Raw genomic sequence first — 27341 nt, forward strand, 5'->3', positions numbered from 1 at the left:
GACTGGGACTGATGGGAATTAGAGTCCAGCCACATTTCAAAAGTTACAAGCGCCCCACCAATGCTGTGAACATGCTTTAAATACTTACATTATACGAAGACTTTTATAGTATGCATGTGTCACAAAGACACAACTGAAAAACTTTGAGAAGAGCACTATATATTTCAACTGAATTGCAAATATGCTATAACTCAATTTCAAATTGGGTCACATAACAAGGCACATTGGGCTGGTTCACACACACACTCTGTAAAACTGTGTTTTAATGCTATGTCCGTGAGCCAGAGACAGCCTGCCTTGGACCTGCATGCTCCCCCTCTACTCTCTTGAGGGACGGAAGAAACACCTTCACTAATGTTTCATTTCACTTTCAAAGTATTCTGGCTTATTATGTATGTGCCAACCCAGTATCTAGCAACTGCACCTCTCACAGCAATCAATACCTATGATTCCAGAGAACTATTTTTACTCCAAGACAACTGTGGTTAGAGCCCTCATGTCACTATATTGTCAGAAACATGGCTGAAGTTAATACAATGTATATTCTCAAGTAGGTGGCTGCCCTCACCCAAATCTTCCATCATTTAAATAATGGATGTCCTCCGTTTCTATCCAAAATAGTGTTAGAATTATTATATAAGATTGTGGGGGCAAACAGAAAGGACAGAAGTGTGGTTGCATCCACAGAGGTATCTCTGCCAGTGGGAAAACTTGATTGGATACAACTTTATGTGCATATTCTTGTTGGTAAAACAGTAATCAGTCAATACAGTGAATCTGGAAGTGTACTAAGAGGAAAAGGTAGGTTTCAAGACCAATTAACTTAGGTCCTTTAATACAGAGTCAAAGGGAGACCCACAAGAACTGCACCTTCACATTTACATAGAGTGGCAGACCAAGGAGGTCTTGTGAAAGGGGAGTTTTTATACCCAGGATACTCCTGAGAAATTAAGTCAGTGCAGATTATGAGAAGCCAGAAGTGTCAGGATGAGGGATGCAAGGCAAACAAAGAGAAAGGGCAAGCATCAAGAAGCACAAGTTCCTATTAAATTAACCTTAGACAAAAAGAAGCAGACATTGGGAGCTCCATCCTCTCTTCATCGAGCAAGTCTTTCGTAATTTGCCAAGACTCTGCCTGAATGCCCACAGGTCCTTAAACACTGATGCTATTCATTCAAGTAGACAAATGCTGCCTGCTTGTTGGCTAGCAATGCAACTGTGCCACTATAGTTCCCTTTTCAATTTTAGGTGGGCAAAAGTAATGGCTTTTTGGGAAGCCAGGATTCAGTTAGCTAGTCTGGAAATCTGCTCTGCCAAATCCAAGATGGCAATGTACACATTTCTAAATGCCCATAGTGTCCCTAGGCCGGCCTTAGGGGATTACAAGTTCATGGTTGTTGTTGTTTTTTTTGTATCACTAGCAACAGTGAAGGGGTTTTTACAGAACACTATGTAGCTACAAGAATGCTGAGGTCATAAAACTCTCAAGTCTAGCTTTTTTGTTGTTTTTTGTTTGCAAAAGTGCAGTGAACTGGGCTGCTATTTCTTCCTAAGGCTGAGAAGGCATTCTTCAAAATAGTCTGCCATGTGGAAACTTATGCACATTGAACTGATGAATAATTAGAACTGCTTTCGCCAAAAGGTTTATTTAAATCCAGAACGTAAGAGGAGCCTGCTGGATCAGGCCTGCGGTGCATCTAGTTCAGCACTGTAGTTCTCACAACATTCAACCAGATGCCTGTGGGCAGTCCAAAAGCAGAACCAGAGCGCAACAGCACTCTCTGCACTTTTGTTGAGTGGCAACTGACATTCAGAGGCATACTGGCTAGGAGAGTGGAGGTAAACATAACCATTGTAGCTAGTAAGAATGGATAGCCTTATACTCCATGACATTTAGATCCAAGTAAAGGTAATGAATATACAATGGAAGAAGAAGGGTTCGGATTTGATATCCCGCTTTATCACTACCCAAAGGAGTCTCAAAGCAGCTAACGTTCTCCTTTCCCTTCCTCCCGCACAACAAACACTCTGTGAAGTGAGTGGGGCTGAGAGACTTCAGAGAAGTGTGACTGGCCCAAGGTCACCCAGCAGCTGCATGTGGAGGAGTGGGGAAGCGAACCCAGTTCTCCAGATTACGAGTCTACTGCTCTTAACCACTACACCAAACTGGAAGAGGTGGATTCATAATGATGTTGAACTTTATAGAGATGATCAAGTTAGGGGGGAAACTGCATGTCAGAGAGCCATCTGACATCTCCAGGCTGCCTTTGAAATAGGGCTGCAACATGAATAAAGGTGTTCTAATTAATGGTAAGATTTTAGTTCATTAACACAGAGAACTATTTTTAGTACATATAAACTTTAAGTTAATATTTCTGATGGAAAAATGGAAACTTGTGTCCTGCCTGCACTCTTGGCTTTTGGCTTCAATTTGAAGCACTGAAACTATAGGAAAGTATCAAATGTCCGGGGAACTATGCAATATTAGAAAAACAGAGCTACATAGATATCTATGTATGTGATTTTGGAAAGTTATATGGTTTTCCAGTATATCAACTATAGTTCATAAGTGCCTACAAAGTCTTCAAAATCCTTGTTTTAAAGGAAGACTTTCACCAATGAACGGCACATTATGAGAATCCTGGAAGCTGTAGTTCACCCCTCAGAGGGCTACAATTTGCAGCACCCTTAAACTACAGTTCCCAGGATTCTTTGGGGGAAGTCATGTGCTTTGAATGTATGGTTTGTGCGCAGCTGTAGACTTCACGGCCTTGGGGTATATCTGAGGCATTCGTCACAATGAAGTAAACAGGCCCTGCTGAGTAATCAACCATCAAGTGCTCACTTTGCCCAGAGGATATGAATCCTGCTTACTGCAGAGTGAGGTGTGCCCAGTGCTTCATGACTGAACTAGCTCAATGCTGTTTTCATGCCTCTCATTACTACATGGAATCATTTTAGAACATTAAGTAAATCACAGTAAATCAGAGCCATGGTGTCTCTTGTCCTGGAGGTAGTATTTAACCATCAAAACGAGCAGCTAGATACCCTTATGCTCCATGAATCTGTCAAATCCATTTTTAATGCCACCTAAGTTGGTGGCCATTGCTAAATTTTGCAGAAGTAAATGCCATAGTTTAGCTATATGCTGTGTGAAGTGTTACTTCCTGAATCTCCCACTATTAAGCAAATGAGCACCTCTATTATGCTCCCCCCCCTTATTCACACCGCCCAATGAATTTAAAAGCTCCAAACTTTTCTTCACAGAGAAGTTGTTCCAGGACCCTAGTCACTTTGGTTGCTGCTTCCTGTATCTCTTTCAGTTCTACAATAGCCTTCCTGTACACTGCTTCCCTCTTAAATGAGTGGACAGTCAAATCTAGACCGTTGCAATATATCGTCCAACTCAAAAGCACTTGCAGCAGAATCAAGTGGTGCCTTCATCAAGGCAAGAGTGTTTTCCTTCTTTTTCACACATGGCTCTAGCAGCTAAGTCTCCTAGGTTTCAAGCCTCATGAAACCTGTATCCCTGGGCCAAATAAGACTATCAAAATTTATGTAATACATGGAATAATAAATGCTATTGTACATAGTGAGTGTGTGGCAGTAGCAGAGATGAATGAACCTATGAATCATGGGATAGCTCTGTCGGTGGAGTATGAGTGTCTTAATCTCAGGGTTGTGGGTTCAAGCCCTACATTGGACAGAAGATTCCTGCATTGAAGAGGGTTGGACTAGATGACCCTTGTGGTCCCTTTGCAACTCTACAGTTCTATGATTCTATGGACTTCACAAGGTGCAGATATTATAATGTGAAATACTTAAACAGCACTTTCCCCAGACTTGGCTCCGATTTTTCGGTATAAAGGTTGATCTGTCATATAAAAAGGGAAAGCACTGTTTTATTCAGATGTACAAAATATGAGAGGGTTTTAGTGCAAGTAGGACTGAGAATGTCATTAAAATGACTACAGTGAATATCAGAAGAGGAAGGCTTTTAAATTGCTACTTTCAAATTTCCAAATTTCTCTGAGATAGAGGTATCACAAACCTAGGGACACAAATGGAACCCACGGCTATATGTGAACACCCTCAGCACAATGAAAGGTCATGCAAATGTTAGGGTGTCATTAGTCATTTTTGGATCTCACTCAGGAGCAGTACAGAACAAGACAATCTTTTCTTATCGTAACCTTGAGCTCTGGAATGTTGTGGGTGTCTGATGGGAGAACGGGTCAAGTTAAACGTATACTTCTTCTAAACATGCTATGCTGTCAACCACTCTAACCAAATCAGTTTGCAAATAAAGGCTGGGTTATTTGGCCGCTGGCTACCTTGCATCATCAGGAAAATATCCCAAACAGACAGTAAGAACAGCCAACCTTTTGCACTTTTGTAAACCAAGGTCAATCATAGCACTTCTGTCCTACCTGATAACTGATATGGCATGACAGCAAGGCCAGAGCAATCAATAAAAGCTGCTTTGCACTTCAGATGACAGGATGTCCCAGAAACAGTACAGGTTGTACATGCTGCCCAAGATTTCTAGTGGTAGTGGTGACTCATTGCAAGCTTTAGGTCAAACGGATCAAGTTTGAAGTTGTGTGCTCCTACTATATGTTTGCTACTGGAAAGCAACCAAAAACCTTCCCCGAAACACAAGCAGCTCAATAATGGTCTGGTTCACATTAACACTAAATCATGGTTTAGCACTATCATGACCAAAGTCCCAATCCTATCCTCCACCTGCCTCTCCTCTTGTATCATATTGTTTCACTTCCTGGCTTGTCCCAACATATGAAGCAAAGAGGCAATTTCAAACTATGGATTATGAATCTGGTTTATTTCAAAACTAACCTGGATTTGTTTTAAACCACCAACTCTGCTTTGTAGTCAAGGACAAGCTAAGATTCATGGAAAGTGAAGCCAAATGTTGCAGGAATACAGGAGGAGAGGAGGGTGGGAGCCTGCAGCATTGCTTGGACCCGTTCCAGCTCTTGCACTAAAACATGACCTGGTGTTATGTGCAACCTGGATCATTTCCTTCTTCATAGTCAGCCTTGACTATCTCATCTTTAGGATATTGGAGTTACTGAAAAATGCCGCTTGTCACAGAATGGCAGTTTAAGTTTCTCTTTGCAATCATGAGCTATCACAACTTTTAAATACAGTTGTGCCTCGCAAGACGAAAAGAATCCGTTCCGCGAGTCTCTTCGTCTTGCAGTTTTTTTCGTCTTGCGAAGCAAGCCCATTAGCGGATTAGCGCTATTAGCGGCTATTAAAGGCTTAAGGGATTAGCGGATTAGCTGCTAAAAGGCTATCAGCGGCTTAGATCAGCTGATAAGCGGCTTAGATCAGCTGTTAAGCGGCTTAGCGAACAGCTGTTAAGCGGCTTAGGGGCTTGGGGAAAAGGGGGGGGAGGGGGGGGAACCCCAGGAATCGCAAGACATTTTCGTCTTGCGAAGCAAGCCCATAGCAAATTCGTTTTGCGAAGCACCTCCAAAACGGAAAACCCTTTCGTCTAGCGGGTTTTCCGTCTTGTGAGGCATTCGTCTTGCGGGGCACCACTGTACACTGATTCCCAGTAAGTTAAATATCACCTGCAAGTTCAGGTTATAGAGCATGTGTGCAGGACATTTGCATGGTAGTCCATAACAGTAATTCTAGACAAAGGAATTTATTATGCACCTGACAGTACCAAATCTGTAACTAAGCTATTAATTCAAGCTATCCCAACGTATTAATACTATCAATTCTGAAACACTTAGTTTTTTCCATTTTTAAGCTAGCTATATTTATGAAGCTGAGATGGCTGAAGGAAGAGGCTTGGACTCAAAGCCACATCCTCCAGTATTAGGGATTTAAACAGCTTTCTCTGCAGAAGGGCTCCCTATAACCAACAATCAGCTGGCTGGTTGTTACAGTGAACTCCTTCAAAGGCAAGCTCCAAGCACCAATTAGCTGACTGGTGTTGAAAACATGTCTTCAAAGGATCAGTAGTTACAGCAACTGCTTTAGAACATGAACAGATATCTATCACCTGAAATTATGACAATAGGTGATTGACAAGTGGGTGGTCTCACCAACCTATCAAATGTGGCCCACAGGGAGTCATACAGCTTTCTGGACTTTCCCACATGAACAGGAGAAACAGGACAGGAGTTCTAGATAATGATAATGGCAATATCTGTCGTTCACACAGTTCTTTGCTAATTACAGGAGATGTTCTTCAGACTATCCAGCAAATTTTCTATTAAAAAGGAAGATATGCTTGCCATAATAAAAAATGTTAAAAAGTTAATAAGTACAATCTACATATTCAGAACTTGATTGGTTAAAAGGCAACATCTATACAAGATGAGGAACATATATAAAGGCCTGTAAGCAGCTAATGTTCTCAACCTGTCAGACTTCTTGGCTTTAATGTATATATAAATTGCTTTACATATATACAATTTAATAACAGATTATTACTTCAGAGGAAGGGCAAGAACCCCCAATCCAATCTAGAAATCCACCAGGATTCAGGAAACAAACATGCAAGGTGAGAATTGCATGACAAACTATTTTCATCTATTGAAAATTATATGGCATACATTAACTTCAATACATTGTGCCAATTTCAGTCTGCATGGAGCTGTGGGAGAGTAAAAGCAGGAAGTTTTCCTGTCCAACAATGAGGGTGGGAGGAAAAATACTGGGAGAAGGCCCAAAACAAACCGCACTTCCCATGGATGTATCCTGTTTGCCAGCTTCGTGACAAGCCCGTAGGACAAATGCCAAACTTAAGATGAGAAACTATTTTTTTTCTGGGGGGAAATATTAGGAAGCTGAGCAGGTTACATTGTGGATTCTGCTAAAGGTAAAGGGAGAAATTCATGTATACCTCTGTAAATAAACCCCTTTTTCCAGATTCCTGCATGAGAACTATATTTATTTTGCAGAGGCGAGAACAAAAAAAATATTATCCCAGCTGCAAACAGGAAGGAACATCAATATATGAAGAGTCAACTCCTCAGATTGTAATCTTTTCGATCTTAACATAACAGAAAGCAGATGTCTTTAATATTGCCTTTTATCTTTAAGCTATATTAACACTGTATAAATTCACTGAACTAGTACGGTAGGCACCCAAACAAACAACATTTGGCAAACCAGAAGTCAACTGAATCATGAAAGTGTTTTTAAACACACGGGAGTCCTTAAATACCCTAACACTGAATGTCAGGTCCAGTCACCCGTCATCAACTACTAGCTTTTTTCAGGACTTAAGTTTACCCCAAAGCTGTTGAGCTTCAGAGCTGAAAGCAGCTACAGAAATTGTGGCTCATCGTTTCCGTCCCCCCAATGAACATTTTATTAAGATTTTCTAAATAAGCTGCATATGAAGTTTCTACTGTACAATTACCAACAAGATCCCCTCCCTGTACCCTGCTTGATTTGTATGTCTTGTTCAACATCTAGACTAAGGAAGAGTTTATTTGCCGGCCCACTGTTTAGATACCTCAGTTGGTTAGAGTGTGGGGCTAACAATACCAAGGTTGCAGGTTTGATCCCTGTAAGGGACCAGCTGCACATTCCTATATTGCAGGGGGCTGGACTACATGATCCTCAAGATCCCTTCCAACTCTAAGATTCTATGAGATACTTTCTGGCTTTTAGTCAGAAAATGGTATGCCACAATTGAATTTTGTTAAGTATGTTTAGGAACATTCATAATTAAGAATTGTAGGTTTTTACTGTCTTGCTCAGGCAGGGTGCCAACACTACAGCTCCCCAGGGTTCTCAATTTTCAGCTAGTTGCTATTAATGCTTCATGCAGCATGCTCTCCATATCTTGAACAGAAATCCCACTCACTAGTAATGTACAGTATTTGAACAGCTACTAGTGGCTGGCTTAAACAGAAAAGGAAAAGCACCTCTCCTTAGGAAGAACTAGAGGAGGGGGTCAGCAAACTTTTTCAGCAGGGGGCCAGTCTACTGTCCTTATGGGGGGCCGGACTATATTGGGGGGGGGGGATGAACAAATTTCTATGCCCCACAAATAACCCAGAGATGTATTTTAAATAAAAGCATACATTCTACTCATGAAAAACACCAGGCAGACCCCACAAATAACCCAGAGATGCATTTGAAATAAAAGGACACATTCTACTCATGTAAAAACACGCTGATTCCCAGACTGTCTGCGGGCCGGATTTAGAAGCCGATTAGGTCTTAGTTTGCCTACCCATGCACTAGAGAGCCTCTTTGGATTAAAAAAGCAACTGAATTCATCCCAAGACCTTTTCTCACAAGAGGCACTCACCTCTATGGTACTTTTGCTTAGTGGCATGTGGATGAACACACTTATGGTCTGACAAGTCTCAATTTGCCCTGGGAACAGCCATTTCCTGCAGAGAGGTTACTTTTTTGATGACGTGAGATGCGGAAACTGACTAGATGCAGTGTTCACTTTTAACCTGGGTCCTAAGATAGGTTTTGACATGCTTAATATACAAAATGGTTTTGGTTTTTTAAAAATGCTATAATGTCAACAGTCAAGAAATAGCAACGAAAGAACAGTGCCCATCTAGCTCAAGTCATCAGGTCTCTCAGCAAGGGGCATTTGGGAAGGGTAGTTTTTTTCTTCTGGCAGCTAACACAATCTAAAATACCCTTCCCTCCCATTTGAAAGTCACACCACACCCATGTCAACAATCTGTGGTATTCAACACTTGAGGGAGTCAGGGGTTTGTTGCAGCTTGCACTCCTGCTGTGGGAAGAACAAGCAGACACGTAATGGACATGTCTCATCTTCCAAACAGCTAACCAAAGCTGTTCTACAAAGGTCCTAGGAAGTTTCATTCCCTCATTCACTTTTATAGTATAAATAACTGGGCAGAAAGAAGTAATGAAGGAGACAGAGACGTTGTTCTGAGTTTCCTTTTTTTTTTTTTTGCTCCTGTCTGGATTGACCATCAAACCCACTACATTAGGCATAGATGCATGAGGGACAACCATATGTTACTTTCTAGACCAGACACCAACTAGTTTTTGCTAAGAGGGTTACTTTGAGAAGCAACTGGTTGTGCCAAGGTGGTACCCCTACTCCCAGAAATGACCTGCTACAAAGTTCTACTAGTACATCTACGATTTCCACCTATACCCCTCTTGCATCTGGATTGGTAGCTGGTAGGATAATTTGACTCAGAGACTGGCAGTTGGTGATCCCTATAGCCTATCAGTGGTTTTCTAACCTTGACTCACAATAGACAGTGCATGACTCACACTGTGCCCCTCATTCCTCTTGGCATTTTAAGTAACCATCTGAATACCTCTTCCTGTTAAAGACCAGGGGTGGCAATTTACGATCCATTATTTGCAGACTTTAGTCCTTGGCACAGGATCCGACAACAGAATAAAGGATTCTAGAGAATCTTCGCTCTTTCCAAAGGGCAAGAGACAGCTCAAACTACTCTGCCTTTTTGTCAAAGATCATGACTGCACTATACAAAAGCAGCATGCCATTGGGAATGGGGGTGAAGAGGAAAGAGGGTATGGTAACAACCTGATCTTTCACATCTTACACTGAACTCCCACCAGAGCTAAAGACAAATACCAAAGTTACAGTGAGAAGTCAGCATCGCTCCTTAGAGTATCACTGGAAGTAATGTTCAGGAAAAAGTATTTTGGTGTTGCAAATTCAACACTGTTTAAATTTAGAACTCTAACATGGCAGCATTCTAACCAAATCTGGAAAGGGGCATAAAGAGAAGGAGCTCCTCAAAGGAGTTTAAGTGTTTTAAAGCACACAGGCAAGTGTCAAAGGCTCACTTGAAAAGGGCAGGGCACTGTGTATTAACTTGCTCATATCAGCATAGTCAGATTAGTAATCATGGGCAAAGTTAATTATTCCTCTGTGAACATTACCTGGATGACTTAAGCAGAAGGAATGGTCTCACTTGTTACCTCTTGTAGTTTACCTATATTCAAACTTAGAAACAGAATCCTCGAGGAGAGTCCTCTGCAAGACACACACTTTAAGGTGCATATTCTGCAGTTACCTTTTCAGATTTTTATATTCAATGCATTCAGTTACTGGAATTATTTTAGAAGTCTAACTGAGACAATTTCTTTAAAAAGGAGAGGTGGAAACAAATTGCTGCCCTTATACTCATGAAGATTCCACTTCCCAGGACCCACTGAAAATCAGCTCCGGGTGGTAGACCCTCCAGAACAGAATGGAAGGTAGCACAGATTGCAGGATTAACAGTCAAAATATTAACTCCTTTTCTCTTCCACTAGTTGAAGCCTCAGCTGGATTGAAACCCCTTTCACAAAGCAACAACTGGATTACACCCAGGGAAGTGTTGCATTGGCGCAATTCATTTAATACTTTAAATCAATGATAACACTTACTGAGGGTGGGGGGGGGGGTCAAGCAAACATTCATGAAAAAGTATATAGTTTTTATGGCTGTAAAAGCAAACTTGAAATTACGAGGAAAGTCTTAAATGCCAGAGGGAAAGTGTTTCTTCTAGGGGGGCTTCAGAACTCGGCAAAGCTCATTTCCCCTTCCTATGACCAAAAGAAGTATGCAAAATAAGTAACTGTATACAAGTTTCTTAATTAGCCCAGGGCACATTAGTAGCAAAATACAGGTTTTCTTTCCAATATATCAAAATTCTCTATCGTTATATGGAGCGTGCACACCATCTATTCAAGCTCCTGGAAAATACTTTACTTCCTTGATACAAAGATTTCCAGAGCTAAGGAAACATAGCAGGATTTTTTGAGGGGTAAAACAAGTCTGGAACTTGCCTTTTAATGCTACCCACCTTCCTGACCTTTGAATCCTAGTTTGCATTTATCCACAGGTCATTGTCACTGCTATTCTGGGGAAGGAAGGGCCACAGGGAAAAGGGAACCAGGGAGCATTTTGTCATAGGCATTTGGCCACTGTGAGAACATTTAGAAACCAGATGGGCCTTAGGCCTGATTCAGCAAGACTCTTCTTATGAATTATGAGAGAAATTACATATGCAATTTTCTTCCTGAAAAGATTGATAATTGGGCATTTCCACCATACATGAATAAAGTCAGCCCCATTACTGGCCATACACCCAACACTTACTACCCTTATCTGGACAGATTTAGCCAATATGGAATTACCGTTGTTTTTCGTGTATAAGACACCCCCATGTATAAGACGCCCCCCTATTTTTGGGGACTCCGATTTAAGAAAATCCACCATTGGCACTATCCGTGTATAAGATGCCCCCTAATTTTTGACATTATTTTTTAGGGGGGAAGCCTAGTACACGGAAAAATATGGTATATGCCACTAATAAAGCAGTTTGTAATATCTAGGGAGAAGATGGTTCTATAACACCCCCAGATTGACATAATGGATGTTATACAGCAATTGTAGTTTATTACTGCAGCATTTTTTACTGTATCAAGGTAATATTGTCAAAGGAATTGTGACATCTTTCTGCTCTATCCAGAGCCTCTTTTTTAAAAAGACTCTGGCCTACTTTAACTAGCCTTGCCCTGGGGCTTAAGAGGAAATCACTGTTTGACATCAATGTCTGAACTTGAAAAGCTTACTGGAACATACTGTTCACATATGCAATGTGGCTGTAAAGTCTTCTGTCAAGTTTCAACTATATTATCTATAGCAATAGCAACATCAACAAGAGCAGCACAAGTCCCAAAAATGAAAGAATACTGTGGTAGCCTTTTATGAACACACAGCAGCTTAATACAACCTATAATAGCTTAACTTTGAAAAATCCACCTGGAAGAACAGTGACACCTTCTGGTGTACTACTGAACAGACAGCATGATTCTGAATATAAGGAAGGGCTCTCCACCCAGTTAAGAGATTTAAGTTGTACTGCATAACAGATAATCAGGTAACTAGCCCAGAAAGTGTTATGATGTAACTACAGGACAAAAAGGAACTCAAAGGCCACACACAGCGCTCCACATGCACAAACTATAAAAAGTGGTATTTGATTCGTTGAGGGGCTATGACAGGAAGAGAAAAACAGTATTGCACCACCACATTACACAGAATGTAGGAGGCCAAACAAGACCATTTAAACAGCCTGTTTGTACATATGAAGTAGTTTTGGAATGTGGTACACAGCATTTAATATTCGCTCGGCACATTTTGCCCTTGGCTATCGGCCACTTGCGACCAAGTGACGATTCCTGGGTGCCAGGATGGCATCTGAAATCACCACCTGCAGGTCCATCCCTGGGGATCCTTGGATCTTGATTGCTTTCATACACTAGCAACACATCCTGCATAATTCTATTCGTTATATTTGATCTGCACAATCAGAATGAATTTCAGGGACCAAAAAAGTTGTAGAGGGGGGGGGGAGAGACTTTTGAGCCATCAAAAGGCATTCCCTTTTGGTGACTGTAACCCTGGTTTAAAGAGCCATTTGGCGCCCAGCTTATATATCTGAGTTTCTAACACTGCTAGTATGGCATAACTTGGACGCTTCCAAACATTCAATGTAGTATCTATATGGCGCATATAGTGCAGCACATGCTTGTCATGCAAAAGGTCCCAGGTTCCATTCCTGGCCCTCCAGAAAAAATGAAAAACCCTACTTAAATTAGTGGATAGCGGGAAAGGAGCTTCTGACAGAACAGACAACACCATGCTAGAATATTATGTAAATGAGTAGCTTTATATAAAAAAAATCACAAAATAAGACGTAAGAGTTTATGTGGAAAAGATTACATTAGTGTACCATCAGTATAGTTTACCTAGTCAGCATAAAGTTTAGCATGTCAATGCAAGGAATGCCCAAGATTCTGGCCACAGCACAATTCAACATACAATGATAGCACAGACCCTGCTAAATGATGGTCAGAAGACAGGAAGCATACTGTGAAACTGCTCCTGCTTTTCCTTTCCTTGGTTTGCTCTAACATTTTCACCAAGGTTTGTACAAACCAGCAGGCTTGCATCAGGGTCTGCAAATCATCTCCTTGGCATCAGTACATACTGCAATGCTACACTTGGGGCAAAATTGGAAAAGATAAGCAAATTCATACAGGAGAGAGGAGGAAGGGGGGAACACACGCCAGTGGCACCCTCTTAGCCTACTCTGCAACACTTAATTATTTGCAACAATTCCCCACCCCCGTGCCAAAAATCAGTTGCTATGACCAAATCCCCAGTGTCGCTCACTGGGACGAGACAGTTTGAGCATATTACACCAATCCTGGCCCAACTGCACTGGCTGCCGATAATTTTTTGGGTCCAATCTGAACTGCTGGTTTTGACCTATAAAGTCTTAAACAGCTCAGGACTGCAATGCCTGAAGGGTGTAAACCATCCCGGAATCTGCATTAATCATTTGAGGCCCAACTTCATGTGGTTCCTCCACATTAGGTCTGGAGGGTGGCGAACATAAGAACTTTCTGGGCAGCATGGCTCATGTTATATACATAGCGTGCTAGTGGGCATTTGGCTCAGCATATACTCCAGTATTTATTAAACACAAGGCAGTATTAAACACTGTATAGATTCAAGTAAGTACACATGTACCCTTAGCAAAATATGCTTGTACATGGCAAGAAGCAATCTGATCATCCACAATATGTTCGCTGAATGGACTAGGTTTTCAGCCAATAGCCATCAGAACCCATGCAAAATATTTCATAATGTAGTGAATTACCTAATTTGTTCTGGAAAGTCATTTTTTGTAGCCTTTCAAAATCTGGGCTATTTCTAAGTGTTTCAAAAGTTCTTTCCCACAGACCCCACAACAAGATTTTGCACCAGCTTGTCAACAATATGAGAGGCAAATGATGAACTAATCATGCTATGCACACTGTATTCCCATCATAACACTCTTCCAAATACCTTTAGGTCATCAGCCTCAGGTTTTTCAGTCTCTGAATCGTCATCTTCCTATAAGACAAAGAATTTACAGGATTAAGCTTTAAAGAGTGGGCTCAGCAAGTTCTTGCATGTGTAGCAAGGGACTTGCATTAAATAGCCCAGCTTCACCTTTGCATTCAGCTGAGCTGTTCTTGCAATGCTTTTCCCTCCCTCTGATAAAACATCAATTCAGATAAAATATGACATTAACAAGACATCTCTATATCTAATCAAACAGGTGTCGGTATAGATTCCAAATGCCCATATAACATTTGATTTGTTGAAAAACAGACAACAAAAAGGCCAGCACAGATAGGAAAATAAATTTGTGTCAAGCGGAAATTATTCACTGCCATTCTTTTATACCAAGACTGTTCATAAAGAGCGAACAAACATGAGATCTAAACACGCTAGCAATTATTAACACCTCTCTGATTTTGTGACCTCCAAAACACAGTGTATGCTCACTGAGTCTGAACTGGCAGTGACTGACCAAGAACAAGACATTGGGGCTGTAGTGGATAGCTTAGTAAAAACATCAATCCAGTGTGTGACAGCTGAGAAGATGATGAATACTATGTTAGGAATCATTAGTAAAGGGACTGAACACAGAACTGCCAACATCAAAATGCCATTCATTATATGGTGCAACCACGCTGAGAAACCAGTGTACTGTTCTAGTTGTGTTATCTCAAAAACATATTAGAAAGGTTCGGGGGGGGGGGGGCATCACCAAGGGGACAGAGGAAAGGTTACAACATATGGGACTTTTTAGTCTAGAGAAAAGGTGAATAAGAAGTTGATAAAATGATGCATAGTATGGAGAAAGTAGATGCAGAGAAGTTTTTTGCCCTCTCTTATGACACTAGAACTCGTGGATGAAGCTCAATTTTAGAAGAGTCAGGACAATACTTTTTCACACACTGCATACCTAAACAATGGAACTCGCTCCCACATCTCCAGTGATGGCTACCAGTTTGGAGGACTTTAGAAAATTAGACAAATTCATGTAGGATAAGGCTATGTTCTACCTCCAGTGTCAGATGCAGTAGCCCTCTGAATACCAGTTCAGAGGAATCTCGGGTTATGAGAGTACTGTTGCACTCAGGTTCTGATAGTGGGCTTCCTATAGGTTTCTGGTTGCCCACTGTGTTGGACAAGATGGTCCTTTGGCCCATTCCAGCAGGCTCTTCTTATGCTCTTAAACCAACAAAATCCACACCTCTGAAGAGGACAACCCAAATTGTTGGTGAAGATGAAATCAATGTGGGAATGGGGAAGACAGTATTTAAGAAGATCAGCTTACAAGTATTGCCTTGAAGTTACATTACCAATCTGTTGGTTCCGATAACTGCTAAAGAACAATTCAATGAAGTCCCAAAGTTTCCATTCTCTTTCAGCAGCAGAGACCAAAATTATTACCACACCCATTTTGTGCATCTTTTTACAACTGATGTAGACCTAGCAGGTTCTCTATGAGACTTGTATACTGAACAATTGCCATTTCACAGACACCAAAAGAAAAATCAACCAAGACTATAAAATGGTAGTTCACCCTCATCCCATTCCCAATAAAAAGAATTACCTAAGTTTTAACAAGAACAAAAGCTTAGCTACTGTATTATGTAGAACATTAAATAGTCATTCCACTCAATACAAACATGCTTTGTTCTCAGGTAAAATAATACCAATTATAGGCACTGTTATTCAAGCTAAAGCGAATACAATACAGAAAAATAGGGAATTAGACCATAGTCTGAAAAACTGTCCTCAAGATATTTACTTTTTAATGTGTTTGGTTCTAAGGATGTTGTTAATTTTTATTTCTGAACAATATACATATGCAAAGTTGTCACCAGACAAAAGGAACACGTATGCAGACAGGAAGCCACATATACTGCAGTAGTACTTTGCTTCTTGCAAAATAGTCAAAACAAACAGAAATGCACATGACTTCTGTTGGAAAAGGCTGTGAAAGGTGAAACGAGTACTATAAAATGAAAGAAAGTTTGGAGAAATGTTCATCACAGTAACCTCTTACAAAATGCCATCTGAGTGTCTGCTCTAGCAATTTTACAGATAATGATAAGCACAATGCTAAAAAATTGGGAGACCAATCTTAACCCAGCAAGAAACCATTACTGCAAAACAACTGGAGCAAATTGTCCTCTCCCTCTTGACAGGTTACAGGATGAAATTTATACAGTTACAACCCGACACACACAAACCAGGTATAGGACTGGACATTTCAAATGTCTGTCATGCTAATACTGCCAACATCATCAAGCAACTATTTTAATATAAACTGTATTGTGGATTCCCCCCCCCCCGCCCCACTTCATCTTCTTGTGTACTAGACATTTCTCACACAGTGCAGGAAATGGAATTTACTACTGTAATAAAATATATGGTGTAAAGGAACACCTTCTCCAGCATATCTTAGACTACAGGTCTACCACAGACCCTTCTCAGACATCTTTCGTCATACATTTTAACAGCTTATTTGAGATAATGTTGTTCCTTAAAATTGGAGGGGAGGAAATACAACTAAGTTTCTTTTACAACTTGTCTAGGGTACAGACCACTTAGTAAAAGAACTGACAACTTAAATAGGAGCCATAGAGAATGTTACTGTAACAAGTGGATGCCAAAGAGCCCACTATAAGACTGAAGGGATGGCTTGTTGTTAGAGCAGGAGACTCTTAATCTCAGGGTTGTGGGTTCAAGCACCACTTTGGGTAAAGGATTCCTGCCTTGCAGGGGGTTGGACAACATTACCCCAGTTGTCCCTTCCAACTCTACAGTTCTGTGAAAAGTCATACTTCCAGATGTGTTAAGATTTACTTCTCTGACATTTTAAGCTATAACTCCATAAGCACATACATAGCAATAAGAGAAAGAAATAAGAGGTGAGGAGCCAGGCAAATCTATTACGAAGTGGAAGGCACAAAAGACGTTTGTATAGACTCAGCATTAATATAATTATATACCTACCGATTGTCTACTATTTTCATCTTCATCGTCATCATAACCATCCTCCTCTCCCTCCATTTTGCTGAAGTCATCCTCTCCGTAGCCTTCTGACACCAGACCTCCTTTTTCTTCTACCTCATCCAAAACAAGGGAAAAAATAAAAAATCAAGTTAGTGATCATTTGGTATTCCAGTGGAAACATATGCAAGAGATTGATACTGATTTAACAATAGCATGTGTTTTTATAGAAAAATAGGGGCTTTTTCTGCCCAACTCCCTAAGGGACTAAGTCCCCTAAGTCCATGATCAGTCAAAGATGAATAGATGGAGGCAAGGATCCAGTGAAAGCAAAGAATATATTTCATTATCTGTTGCAACAGAATCCCCCCCACATGGAAGTGAGACCCAGAACAAAGGTGTGCAAGCACCTATAAAGAATCTTGAAACTGCACACCCCTTAGCCCAAGATCACCCCAAAAACATCATACATACATCACAGAAGGAGGCAGTCTCCAGCAGAAATCTGAGTGCAACTTCTCTCCTGTCTATCAAGGTACCTGATAACATCTTTCTGATTGCATTGCCTGGGTAGCGAGGCCATTCCTTTTGAGTTGGTAAATACTATAGTTCCTGAATATCTTTACTAATTTACACCTATTTATAGTCTGTTCACCTTAACAGATTCTTGCCAGACTGAATTTGCTAGGAGATTACAGCAAATTACAGGTAGTTTTATTAACTGGATTTGGAGGTGAAAAGACAATTGGAAAACTCCCTCCAACTGCAGAGAAATATTTGAGGCCCTTTTGGAAGGGACAAAATGGCTTCGGGATTGCTGTCCTGTACTCTTTTAGATATGTCGTTTATATATGTGGTTACCTTGTGCATTTATGAACTTTAATCTATATCTGAGACATTAGAATTCTTATAACAATTAACACACATACACACACAAAAACAACTGCAAGGGGTCCTTAAAATTGTGTGATGACCCCGATAATTACAAATTTGGGCACACAATTCACAGCTTTCATAAAATCAAACACTGCAGCTGCATATTGCAGTTGTTGTTGTTAAGAAGCTAACAGCACATTTTACATATAAAAGTTCCATTGTGGCTGCACATCAGAAGCTAGTTTTGAATCACAGGCATTTGAAATACACCTCTGAGAAAGAAAACTGGCTGGAAGGCAGACATCACGGTGGGGGGGGGCACTAAGGTCCTGCGTAGGCTTGGGGATGAGGAAATAAATCAGTGGCGCAACATATGCTGTATAAGTAGGACGCCTAATGGCAGGCATCTCTGTTTAAAAGGATATCAAGCACTAATGCCAAGGAAGAGCCAATGGCCCAGGCTTTTGGGATCCGCTGCCAGCCACAATACAGCAGCGAATAACAATAAATTAGGTCATGGTTGGATTTAGGTTTGATGAGGGCCTAAGCTACTGAAGGTAATGAGACCCTTTATATTTCCAGCTATCCTTTGTCAACAACAAATTACCATTTTGTGTTGAATATATGCCATATGATAATTTATGGACCTAATAGGTATCTAAAGCCACTTGCACATAACAAATAGGAGCCTACAAAACACTGTTGCTGTATGTAGGTTTTATTTTGTTTTTTATCTTATATTTTGGAAATGTACATCCAGTTTTTTCCCTTTAATTCCCCCCCCCCCAAGAGAGTGGGGCCCTAAGCTATAGCTTGTTTAGCTTATACGTAAATCCGTCACGCAAATTTTAGGTGAATTCGTAGCCTCACTATACGACCTAAACACAAGTAACGCTAGGCAGAAGATGCTGCTTGGCGAAACGCCAAGAAAACGCCAGAAAAGCGTGATTATTTCCCCCTTTTACCGAAAAGCGGCGGGGCGGGGAATATCCTCCCACCACAGACCCCTCCAGCTTGCCGTGGAGGCCCCGGCGTAAAAAAAGGCATCCCCGAACACCCTTCATTCCTTAATTCCCTCCCCGCCCCGCCATAGTCCCACCAAGACCTCACCCGTCGTCCCTGCTCCTCGCTCGCTGGCCGCTCCACCGGCCTCACTATCGGATTCGGGCTCGGAATCCTCAGCATAAACGGCCAAAGAAGAGAGGACGCTTTTCTTCGCCGCCGCCATTTTCTTCTATCCGAGCGTCGCGAGCGAATTGCCTTCCGGCGCGCGTGAATGACGCACGACGCGGGCTGCTGGGGCAATGCTGTTGCCGCGGCAACCGCTCTTATATGCTCCTGAACGGAAGCCGTCGCGGACGTCATCTCGCCGCGCGCCAAGTCCGTGCCACTGCCGGAAACTGCCTGAGCGCGCGGGTGGCGGGTGGGCGGTAAGCGGCGACTCGGAAGGGCCCAGGAGTGTCGTTGGACGATGTTGTAAAACTAAAACACTCGCCCTGAGAGAGGCGTAGCTGGGAGGCAGTGGCCTGCCTTCTCTGAGACGGAGGGTACTGGAGTGCGCGCGAAGTCGAAAGCCGGGCTGAGGCTTTCCACGTAGTCCCCGCTCTTTCGCTCTCCAGCTTTATCTGTGGTAGTTCTGGGTAGCTGGACATTATTTGGGAAGAAGGAAACGGAAACTGGTCAGGGAAGGCCTTGCAACTCTAGTAAAATTCAGGAGGAAGAGGGTCGTTAAGAATCGTAGTGTTCTGGCTACACAGTAAGGGTGGGAGCTGATTTACCTTTGTGCTTAGGAATTGTTTCAGCTTCTTTCCCCTGAAAGAGCTGCCATATGAGTTGGGTTAAAAGGATGTATAAATGGGTTTGAGGTCAGCCTTCAGAGGAAGCAACATAACTTAAAAAGCAGCCGTAGGATTAGTAGGAGCGAAGAAAACCAGCCCAAAAGTGACTCGCAGCAGCTAATCGGAAGCAGTGTGTTGTGATATGAGAGGTATTTTTGTTTTCAGGTAGCGTCCTCTTCTGCTGCGCCTACATCTTTGGCTTTTCAGATGGCGCAGGCATTTCGAGAACTCTTTCTGTTTTATTGGATTAGAGAACATAGCTGAATGTAGATGTTTGTGCCAAAAGGAAAGTGTGGACATAAGTGAGTTTGGGTATATCTAAATGGAGCTGTTCCACTCTGCCTGCCCTGAGAAGCCCCTTGTGGCTAAATGATGGATTGTAGCAGACAGTCATAATTGCACAACGATCCTCTCCTTATCTCTATTTTGAATTATCTCCAGTATCTCCTTATAAGATGAGTAACTGCTCTTCCTCAAGACTAGAAGATAGAGTTCAACGAACTCTGAAAAAAGTGTTTGGATTTGACACTTTCAAGACTTCATTGCAGGAAAGTGCAACCAGAACTGTTGTGAAAGGTAAATTGCAAACACCTGTTTTTGCAATATATAGTAGGGTTGAATAATTTTGCCTTTTTCTTTTTTACATACTATTCAAAACACCACAGTTCCTTCATTTCTGCTAAATGTAAAAACAGGATGACAAATTATACTTACAGAAATTAGATTTCTGCTTTTGAGTTTGCATTATTTACACTATATGGTACAAAGGCTATACAATTTGTATAAATATATTTCCCCTATAGCTGAAGGTGTTCTGGTCAAATTTTAGGCAGGGGTGGCTGACCTGTGGCTCTCCTGGTGTTACTGACAGAAACTGCAAATCCAACAGCACCTGTGGGGCCACAAGTTAGCCAGCCCTACTTTATTTATTAAATTACATCCTCTTCTTCCCAAAGGAGCATAGGATTTACAATCCATTATAAATTCCTCAGTGAAATGTCTCTTACAGGGAACAAGTGAATGCTTGGCCAAGGCTGCTGCCCAAAGGAACAAGCTCTATTGAACAGTGAGGTATACTTCCAAGCAAACATGGGTTGGACTCTCAGTCTCTTAAATTCAGTGTGTCCTAATCTACTGCTTTGGTTATGGCAATTCCTGTATTTTTTGGGTTATTAGATTTGCAGCATGGTGCTAAATGTGCTTGCTGGGAAGTAAGCCTCATTCTGTTCACTGACGTTTACTGTCAATTAATTGTGTTTATGTTTTGCAGTATGTTGTCTGAAAGTGAGTTGCCTTAAGCTGAGCAAAGCTTTAAACCTGGAACAGTTGCACCCAAACTTAAAGCATGATCTACTGTGTGACACTGGCATTGGTGCTTGTGAAGTAGAAGCAGCCAAAGATAGCATACAGGGGTCGTTCTTTCCAGCTGGGAGCTGAAAGGCAGTCAAGAGACATTCCACATTCAAATTTTGGCCATTTCATTATGTTCATTTGTATGGCTGTGCTTTGAGGCATAGTCTACTACAAAGCTGGGTTTTGTATTGTCATTTGATGGCTGGCATATGCCCATGCTTGGCCATTAGAGATGTGGAAACCTAGAAAAATTGAGAAACGGGACATTTCCCATCCCTATCTTTCTTGGCCTTCACAGTCTATTGGCTATGAACAGAAGTGGGGTACCTATTGCATTTTTCTAGTGCAGGGCTTTCTGGAGCAAGCTAGAGGATAGGATCTGAACCAATGGCTTCAAGTCACAAGAAAGGAGATTCTGACTCAACATCAGAAATGACATTCTGGCAGGAAGAGCTGTTTGACAGTGGAATGGACTCTCTCAGAAGGTGGTGGACTCTCCTGGTTTTTAAGCAGAGGTTGAATGGCCATCTGTTACGGATGCTTTAGTTGAGATTCCAGCATTTCAGGGTGTTGGACTAGGTGATCCTCGGAGTCCCTTCCAACTCTACAGTCTATGATTCTGTGTAACAAGTGTTCTATTTTTCTGTTAACTATCAATTTATTGTCTTGCCAGCACAATGTTTATATAGATATTTTGTGAATGTTATCAGCTTTCCCCAAAACACTTAGTGTCCATGCCCCCAGCCCAGAAATGCAGATGAATATATTTGTTTTTTAAAAAGCCTTGATTGCTGCACTGTTGCCTTTGCAGGGGAGAAGGATGTCTTTGTATGCATGCCCACTGGCGCAGGGAAATCCCTGTGCTACCAGCTTCCAGCAGTCCTGGCAACAGGAATCACTATTGTAATTTCACCTTTAATTTCACTGATTCAGGTAATACCTCTTATTGTAAGAAAGAATGGAATCTTGAAGAACCTGTTGTGTCTTGCTTATAATCAAAAAAGTAAAATTTGAGATGATTGAAATAGAATAGGTACCATATTAGCTGAATCCACCTCATCTGTGGTGTCAAGTTGACCAAACACAGATCATAGTTATGTTAGTGTATACCGTATTTTTCGCTCTATTGGACGCACCGGACCATAGGAGGGGGAGAACAGGGGAATAAAATTTTTTCCCTTGTTCTCCCCCTCTTAAACAAGGTCCGTTCAAGGTGCATTCAGCCGAGCGTGTGGAGCGGGCGGTGGGGGGAAGCAGCGCTTCCCCCCACCCCCAGCCTCAAAGATCCCTGAAGCCTTTGGAGTGCAGCGCCCTGCTGCCCTGCAGAGGCTTTGCGCGCAGTCATGCCCAAGCTAGAAGAGTGAGACGGAGCCCTCCGTCTCGCTGTTCTGGCTTGGGAACAGCCTTGCTAGCCTCTGCAAGAGAGCGGGGTCAAGGCACCCCGCTGTCCTGGAGAGGCTTTGCGCGCAGCCGTCCCCAAGCTAGAACAGCAAGATGGAGCCCTCCGCAGCGCTCCGTCTCCCTGTTCTGCCTTTCGGCTTAGCGGCGCAGCCTGCATTCGCTCTATAGGACGCACACACATTTCCCCTTAATTTTTGGAGGGGAAAAAGTGCGTCCTATAGAGTGAAAAATACGGTAATTCAGTGGTGTGCTATATAACCTGATAGAAATAATCCTTTTTATAATAATTCCTAATATTCTTAATGTATTGGAGTGAAGAAGATTATTCTGGTTTTTTTTATGTATCTGTTATGCAGATAAAAATGCAATATATTGACACGATTCCCTGTTCTCGAAAGTAAACTAATATGGTTTCTTGAACTTCACTACCTCAGAGAAACAAATTGATTGCCAGACATTGTAAAATTATCATTGCTAATGAAATAGACTAGAGACTGACAGTCTTGTCATTTGATTATGTTGGGCTGCCTAATTACAACCAGTTTCTGTAAAAGAACAATATTTTAAGTCTTTAAAATAAATATAACAGGGAGATGTTTTTTGCAAACTACAGGGCTGGTGGTAAAGCCTGATTGATTAGGAATATATCTGTATGACAGCTATTTTGGTAGAAGGATGCTTTCCTCTAAGCGCCTTGCTCTTTTTTCTTTCACAGGACCAAGTGGACCATTTGCTCTTGCTCAGAGTGAAAGCCAGCTCTCTTAACTCCAAGATTTCTGCTCAGGAGAAAAAGGCCATCTTAGCTGACTTGATGTGTGACAAGCCTCAGATAAAGCTCCTCTACATCACACCAGAGATGGCAGCTTCCTCTTCCTTTCAGCCTACCCTGAAGGTTCTAGTGTCTCGAAACCTCCTTTCCTACCTAATAGTTGATGAGGCTCACTGTGTTTCTCAGTGGGGGCACGACTTCCGACCAGACTACCTGAGACTTGGCTCTTTGCGCGGTCAAATACCCAACACTCCATGCATAGCCCTGACGGCCACAGCCACTAAACAGGTCCAAGATGATATTATTGCATCGCTTAAGCTAAAGAGGCCTGTTGCCACTTTCAAAACACCTTGCTTCAGGTCCAACCTGTTCTATGATGTGCAATATAAAGATACCTTAACGGATCCGTATGAAAACCTGAAACAGTTCTGTCTGAAGTGTCTTGGGCAGAAGAATGACTCCGGGGTGAGTTAAATCTGTAGGAAAGATTTTGTTTTTAAAGTTTTCTCCCCTGTCTGTCTTACTCTAGGCAGCTTTCGTTTTAAGTGGATTGGAATATATTTCCTAAAACTTAACTTCATTGGGGCAGGGGATGAATGAAAGGGGATTCTCGATCAGCAGAGCAGATGGTAAACCGTTAACTCCACTTGGGAAAAAGGCAAGGCCAATCAGGGAAAAATACAACCTTTGTCTTGTCTAGAAAGGAGGAACCTTTTAGCTTTGGGCTCTGCCTTCTAGAGAAAAGCAGGGCAATGTGGTTGCTCCTGGGCTACTGCTTGGCAGTTGCTTATAGTCCTTAGGCGTATACAGGGACAGGGAGAGATTATAATGCTTTTAGAGCATTGGGTGTTGTGATGGTGCCCAGCGCTGTATGATCCTCCAGTTTGCACAGCCTCCAGCTGACAGGGGACAGCTGCCCAGGGTAGCAAACGATCTCCCTGAGCCCCTTGCATCCCCCATCAAGAGAGGGAGATAGCTGCCCAGAGTAGCAAGCAGATTCAAGAGTAGTGAGTAGACGTCTCCAAGTAGACGGTGGTGCTCTGCTCACCGGCAAAGGGAGTGGCAACGGGGGTGGCGTGGGGGACCACACTGGGCATGTGCAGCACTCAGCATGCTCTCTCACTCTGCAGTCACTGAGCTGCTTCAGAGAAGAAAGCCACCACCTCTCCTGGCAGCCCAGCTCCAAACTCTGCCAATGGACTAGCAGGCCAAATTCTTTAATAATGTCCCTCAGCAAGGGCTCATGGACACCTTGCACAGGGGAGTTGAAGCAACTCTGTCCAGTGCTGCCATAGCCTCCATTTCCAGCCAGCAAGCATCGTAAGGGCACCCACTGGATAAGTGCCCATCTTTTACCCTGTTAATCTCTTCAGAACCCCTCACTAATTTGGCATCCTGGTATCCCAAGGATCAGAGGCTTTGCTTGTAAAGCAATGCTGTCATTCACTGCGAAGGTAGGATTGAGAGATCTGTCAGAGTCATTCATAGAATTTAAGGACCAGAAGCCCTTGTGTGGATTTAGTGTTTATTGTAGTTCATACATTTTTAAAGCATTTCTTTTAAGGGAGAAGAGGAAGAGTTAAATCTGAGATTCTCAAGAGAGTTGATTTCATTGGATTGCATGTTCCCTTCTATGAAATTCCTGCATAAAATATGTACAATGCTGACCATAAGGCATGCATATGAAAGGCTATTACCACTGGCTGGAATCCATCACAGCACTAAATTTCTTGTTCTGTCAGCACAAGGATTTCTGTTTGTGTGGAAAAGAGGGAAAGTGCTGTTGCACAAGTGGAAATCCTTTTGCTGACAGGGATGTGGCAGTTGAATACCACCCGTTGTTTTGTTCTTCTTGATACCTTGGATCTATACCAGCTCTTAATAACATTAATAGGTTTCCTTATGACACTTTGATTTATGTTGCCTACTCTTCCTCCCCCTGTGTAGCGCTACTCAGGCTGCGGAATTGTCTACTGCAGGAAGAGAGAAGTATGTGAACAAGTGGCTATTGAACTTAGCTACAGAGGAGTCAACTCCAAGGCATATCATGCAGGTAGAAAAAGCTGTGTTACTTTGATTCGTAAGCATTTTTTAAGTATGCAAAAGAGTTCTTTATTCTAGCCTCAGGGTCCAGTCAGTATACTGTGGGTTGTAAAGCCCGGTCTTGACTTGTTTTTCTTTAATATGTTCTTTAGAATGCAAATTTAGTACCACACTGATATGATCTTGCTGAATAGAGTCCATTCCAAAGCACAGGAGCCTTATTATCCTGCCAGATCATTATGTCAGGGGTAAGATTTCAGGTCGCTCAAAATTCAGGGCCAGAGGGAGTGGCAAAGTCCTGCATCTGTTCTGGACTGCACCTCTCTTCAGCATGGCCAATGGTTAGATATGATGGGGGTTATAATCCATAGCACCTGGGAGACACTGGGTTTGGGGAGGCTGATGTGTGTGAATGATTGCCATACCCCAGCATTCCTTTCTATTCCTAGTTAACTTTAGCCCAGCTCCCTTTCTCCTAGTCCCTTTTCTCTATGTGCTTTCTTATTGTAATTTCTCCTTTCCTGGACCTCCCCCAAACTTCTCTGCTCCGGCTTGCTTTTCTTTGCCTCATGATTCTCCCACGCTTCTCTTCCTAGTCCTCCTGTTTCTTCTGCCATTTCTGAACGCTTATCTCAATCCACTACCTTCTTCCCTTTCCCCTTTTTATTTGGCTTGCAACTGGATGTTTGAATTAATGCCAAAAGTGTTGCTAAATTGAGTACTTCTGGTGTATTGACTTTCCCTGAAGCCCTTTGCACTCAACTTTGCTTTAGTTTCCCCACACATGAGTTCCAAGGGAAAACGTCTCATACTTGGCTTCTAAACTTGTTCTGTACTGCTTTTTCGATGATACTTCTTGTCAGTACTAGGTTGGGATCACAGGCAGCTATGCAAGGAACTGGAATGTATACTCTAACACGTGCTCCCTGCCATCAGGAGCTGGGTCCTAGAGTGTCACAGGCTGTAGGTGCTGCTCTGTTGACCCAAGCAGGACTTCTAATTCTTCTGCCTGGCCAAACTGGAAGCCTCATTGCTTCCCTGCTAATCACAGTGCTTTACGGACCACATTTTTATTCCCTTTTGTGTCTGAAGGAGGTTTGGGGATCTGAGTACACATAGTCTTGGGAGCTTATGGAGTTAGACTCCATCCTCAGACCTTGAGAATTCTGTTTTAGGTCTTGGATTCCCCTCACATATGCTGGCAAAACAGGATAGGAGAAGTAGGCAGGTAGAGGGATTCAAAGACAACTAGGGACTGATAGGTTGGTGTGGTTTGCCCCTTGGTGATGACGGTAAGAGCAGAGGTTCTTCCTGCTGGTATCACACTCTTGTCTTTTGCTTCTTCTCAGGACTGAAAGTAGCAGATAGAACATCGGTTCAGAATGAATGGATGGAGGAGAAGGTTCCAGTTATTGTTGCTACTATCAGTTTTGGAATGGGAGTTGACAAAGCTAATGTCAGGTGTGTGAAGTGATCCCAAATGGGCGATGCATACTGATTGTTCAATATATATTTGCTCAACATCTGGAAGAACCTGGTACCACTATATTTCCTTGCCTGTCCCTCTTAACAGAAGGGTGTAATTAACAGCAAAAATTGGGCTTCTCACAGAGTGGTCTCTCTTTTTTCGTATGCTTAGGTTGGTCTGGGATTTGTCTGCAGTTCTAGTTTTGTTCAGATAGGGATTTGAAAGTAATAGCTTAATTGTCTTACACCATGCAGATTTGTTGCACATTGGAATCTTGCACAATCTATAGCTGGGTATTACCAGGAGTCCGGAAGGGCTGGGAGAGATGGAAAGCCATCCAGCTGTCGCCTCTATTACTCGCGGGATGACAGGGATCAAATCAGCTTCCTGATCAAGAAGGAACTTGCTACGTTGCAGGTGAGAACCTTGTGTGACATGGTTCAATGCAGTTCACGTGCCTTAGCTAATAGTCCTTTGATTACAGTGAACTATATATTATGCTCTTGCATTGATGTAGTGTAATTGTATGTAATTTTAATTTTGTGAGGTCCTTTCACATGCTAATTAAGAGGAAGATATACATTTTACTAAATACGTGGCAGTATAGAGACCTTTAGATTTCCCTACTGTCACTTCAGAGGGGCTACATATGGAGTCATTTGTTGCTGCATTAGAGAAGTACTGGAGGCAACATTAGGATGAAAAATG

At 42.2% G+C, this 27341-nt stretch overlaps 2 protein-coding genes across 6 annotated transcripts in view; one reads left to right on the plus strand and one right to left on the minus strand.

Moving 5' to 3' along the window:
* Positions 1-19034, minus strand: part of SAP30BP (SAP30 binding protein) — a 32458-nt gene extending 13424 nt beyond the window's left edge. The window contains exons 1-3 of one of the 2 annotated variants that reach the window (XM_083429956.1): positions 18872-19011; positions 16889-16998; positions 13877-13924 (exon numbers count right to left, since the gene is read on the minus strand). In XM_083429956.1, the coding sequence (XP_083286082.1) occupies positions 13877-13924; positions 16889-16998; positions 18872-18989 (276 nt within the window). In that variant the 5' untranslated portion in view covers positions 18990-19011. Of the gene's footprint in view, positions 1-13876; positions 13925-16888; positions 16999-18871 lie in introns of both variants that reach the window. The other variant, XM_083429957.1, reaches the window with a different exon arrangement.
* A 67-nt stretch (positions 19035-19101) lies between these two features.
* RECQL5 (RecQ like helicase 5) overlaps positions 19102-27341 on the plus strand; it is a 48439-nt gene continuing 40199 nt past the window's right edge. For 2 of the 4 annotated variants that reach the window (XR_014508640.1, XM_083429870.1), the window contains exons 1-7: positions 19771-19901; positions 20041-20175; positions 21764-21885; positions 23069-23587; positions 25070-25175; positions 26515-26626; positions 26888-27050. Coding sequence is in view for 3 of the 4 variants with exons in the window: in XM_083429870.1 (XP_083285996.1) it covers positions 20055-20175; positions 21764-21885; positions 23069-23587; positions 25070-25175; positions 26515-26626; positions 26888-27050 (1143 nt within the window). In the remaining variant the exon portion in view is untranslated. Of the gene's footprint in view, positions 19902-20040; positions 20176-21763; positions 21886-23068; positions 23588-25069; positions 25176-26514; positions 26627-26887; positions 27051-27341 lie in introns of all 4 variants that reach the window. The other 2 variants (XM_083429869.1, XM_083429868.1) reach the window with 2 other exon arrangements.

Source organism: Podarcis tiliguerta, assembly GCF_965153285.1.
Source record: "Podarcis tiliguerta genome assembly, chromosome: 2".
Classification (NCBI taxonomy): Eukaryota; Metazoa; Chordata; class Lepidosauria; order Squamata; family Lacertidae; genus Podarcis; species Podarcis tiliguerta.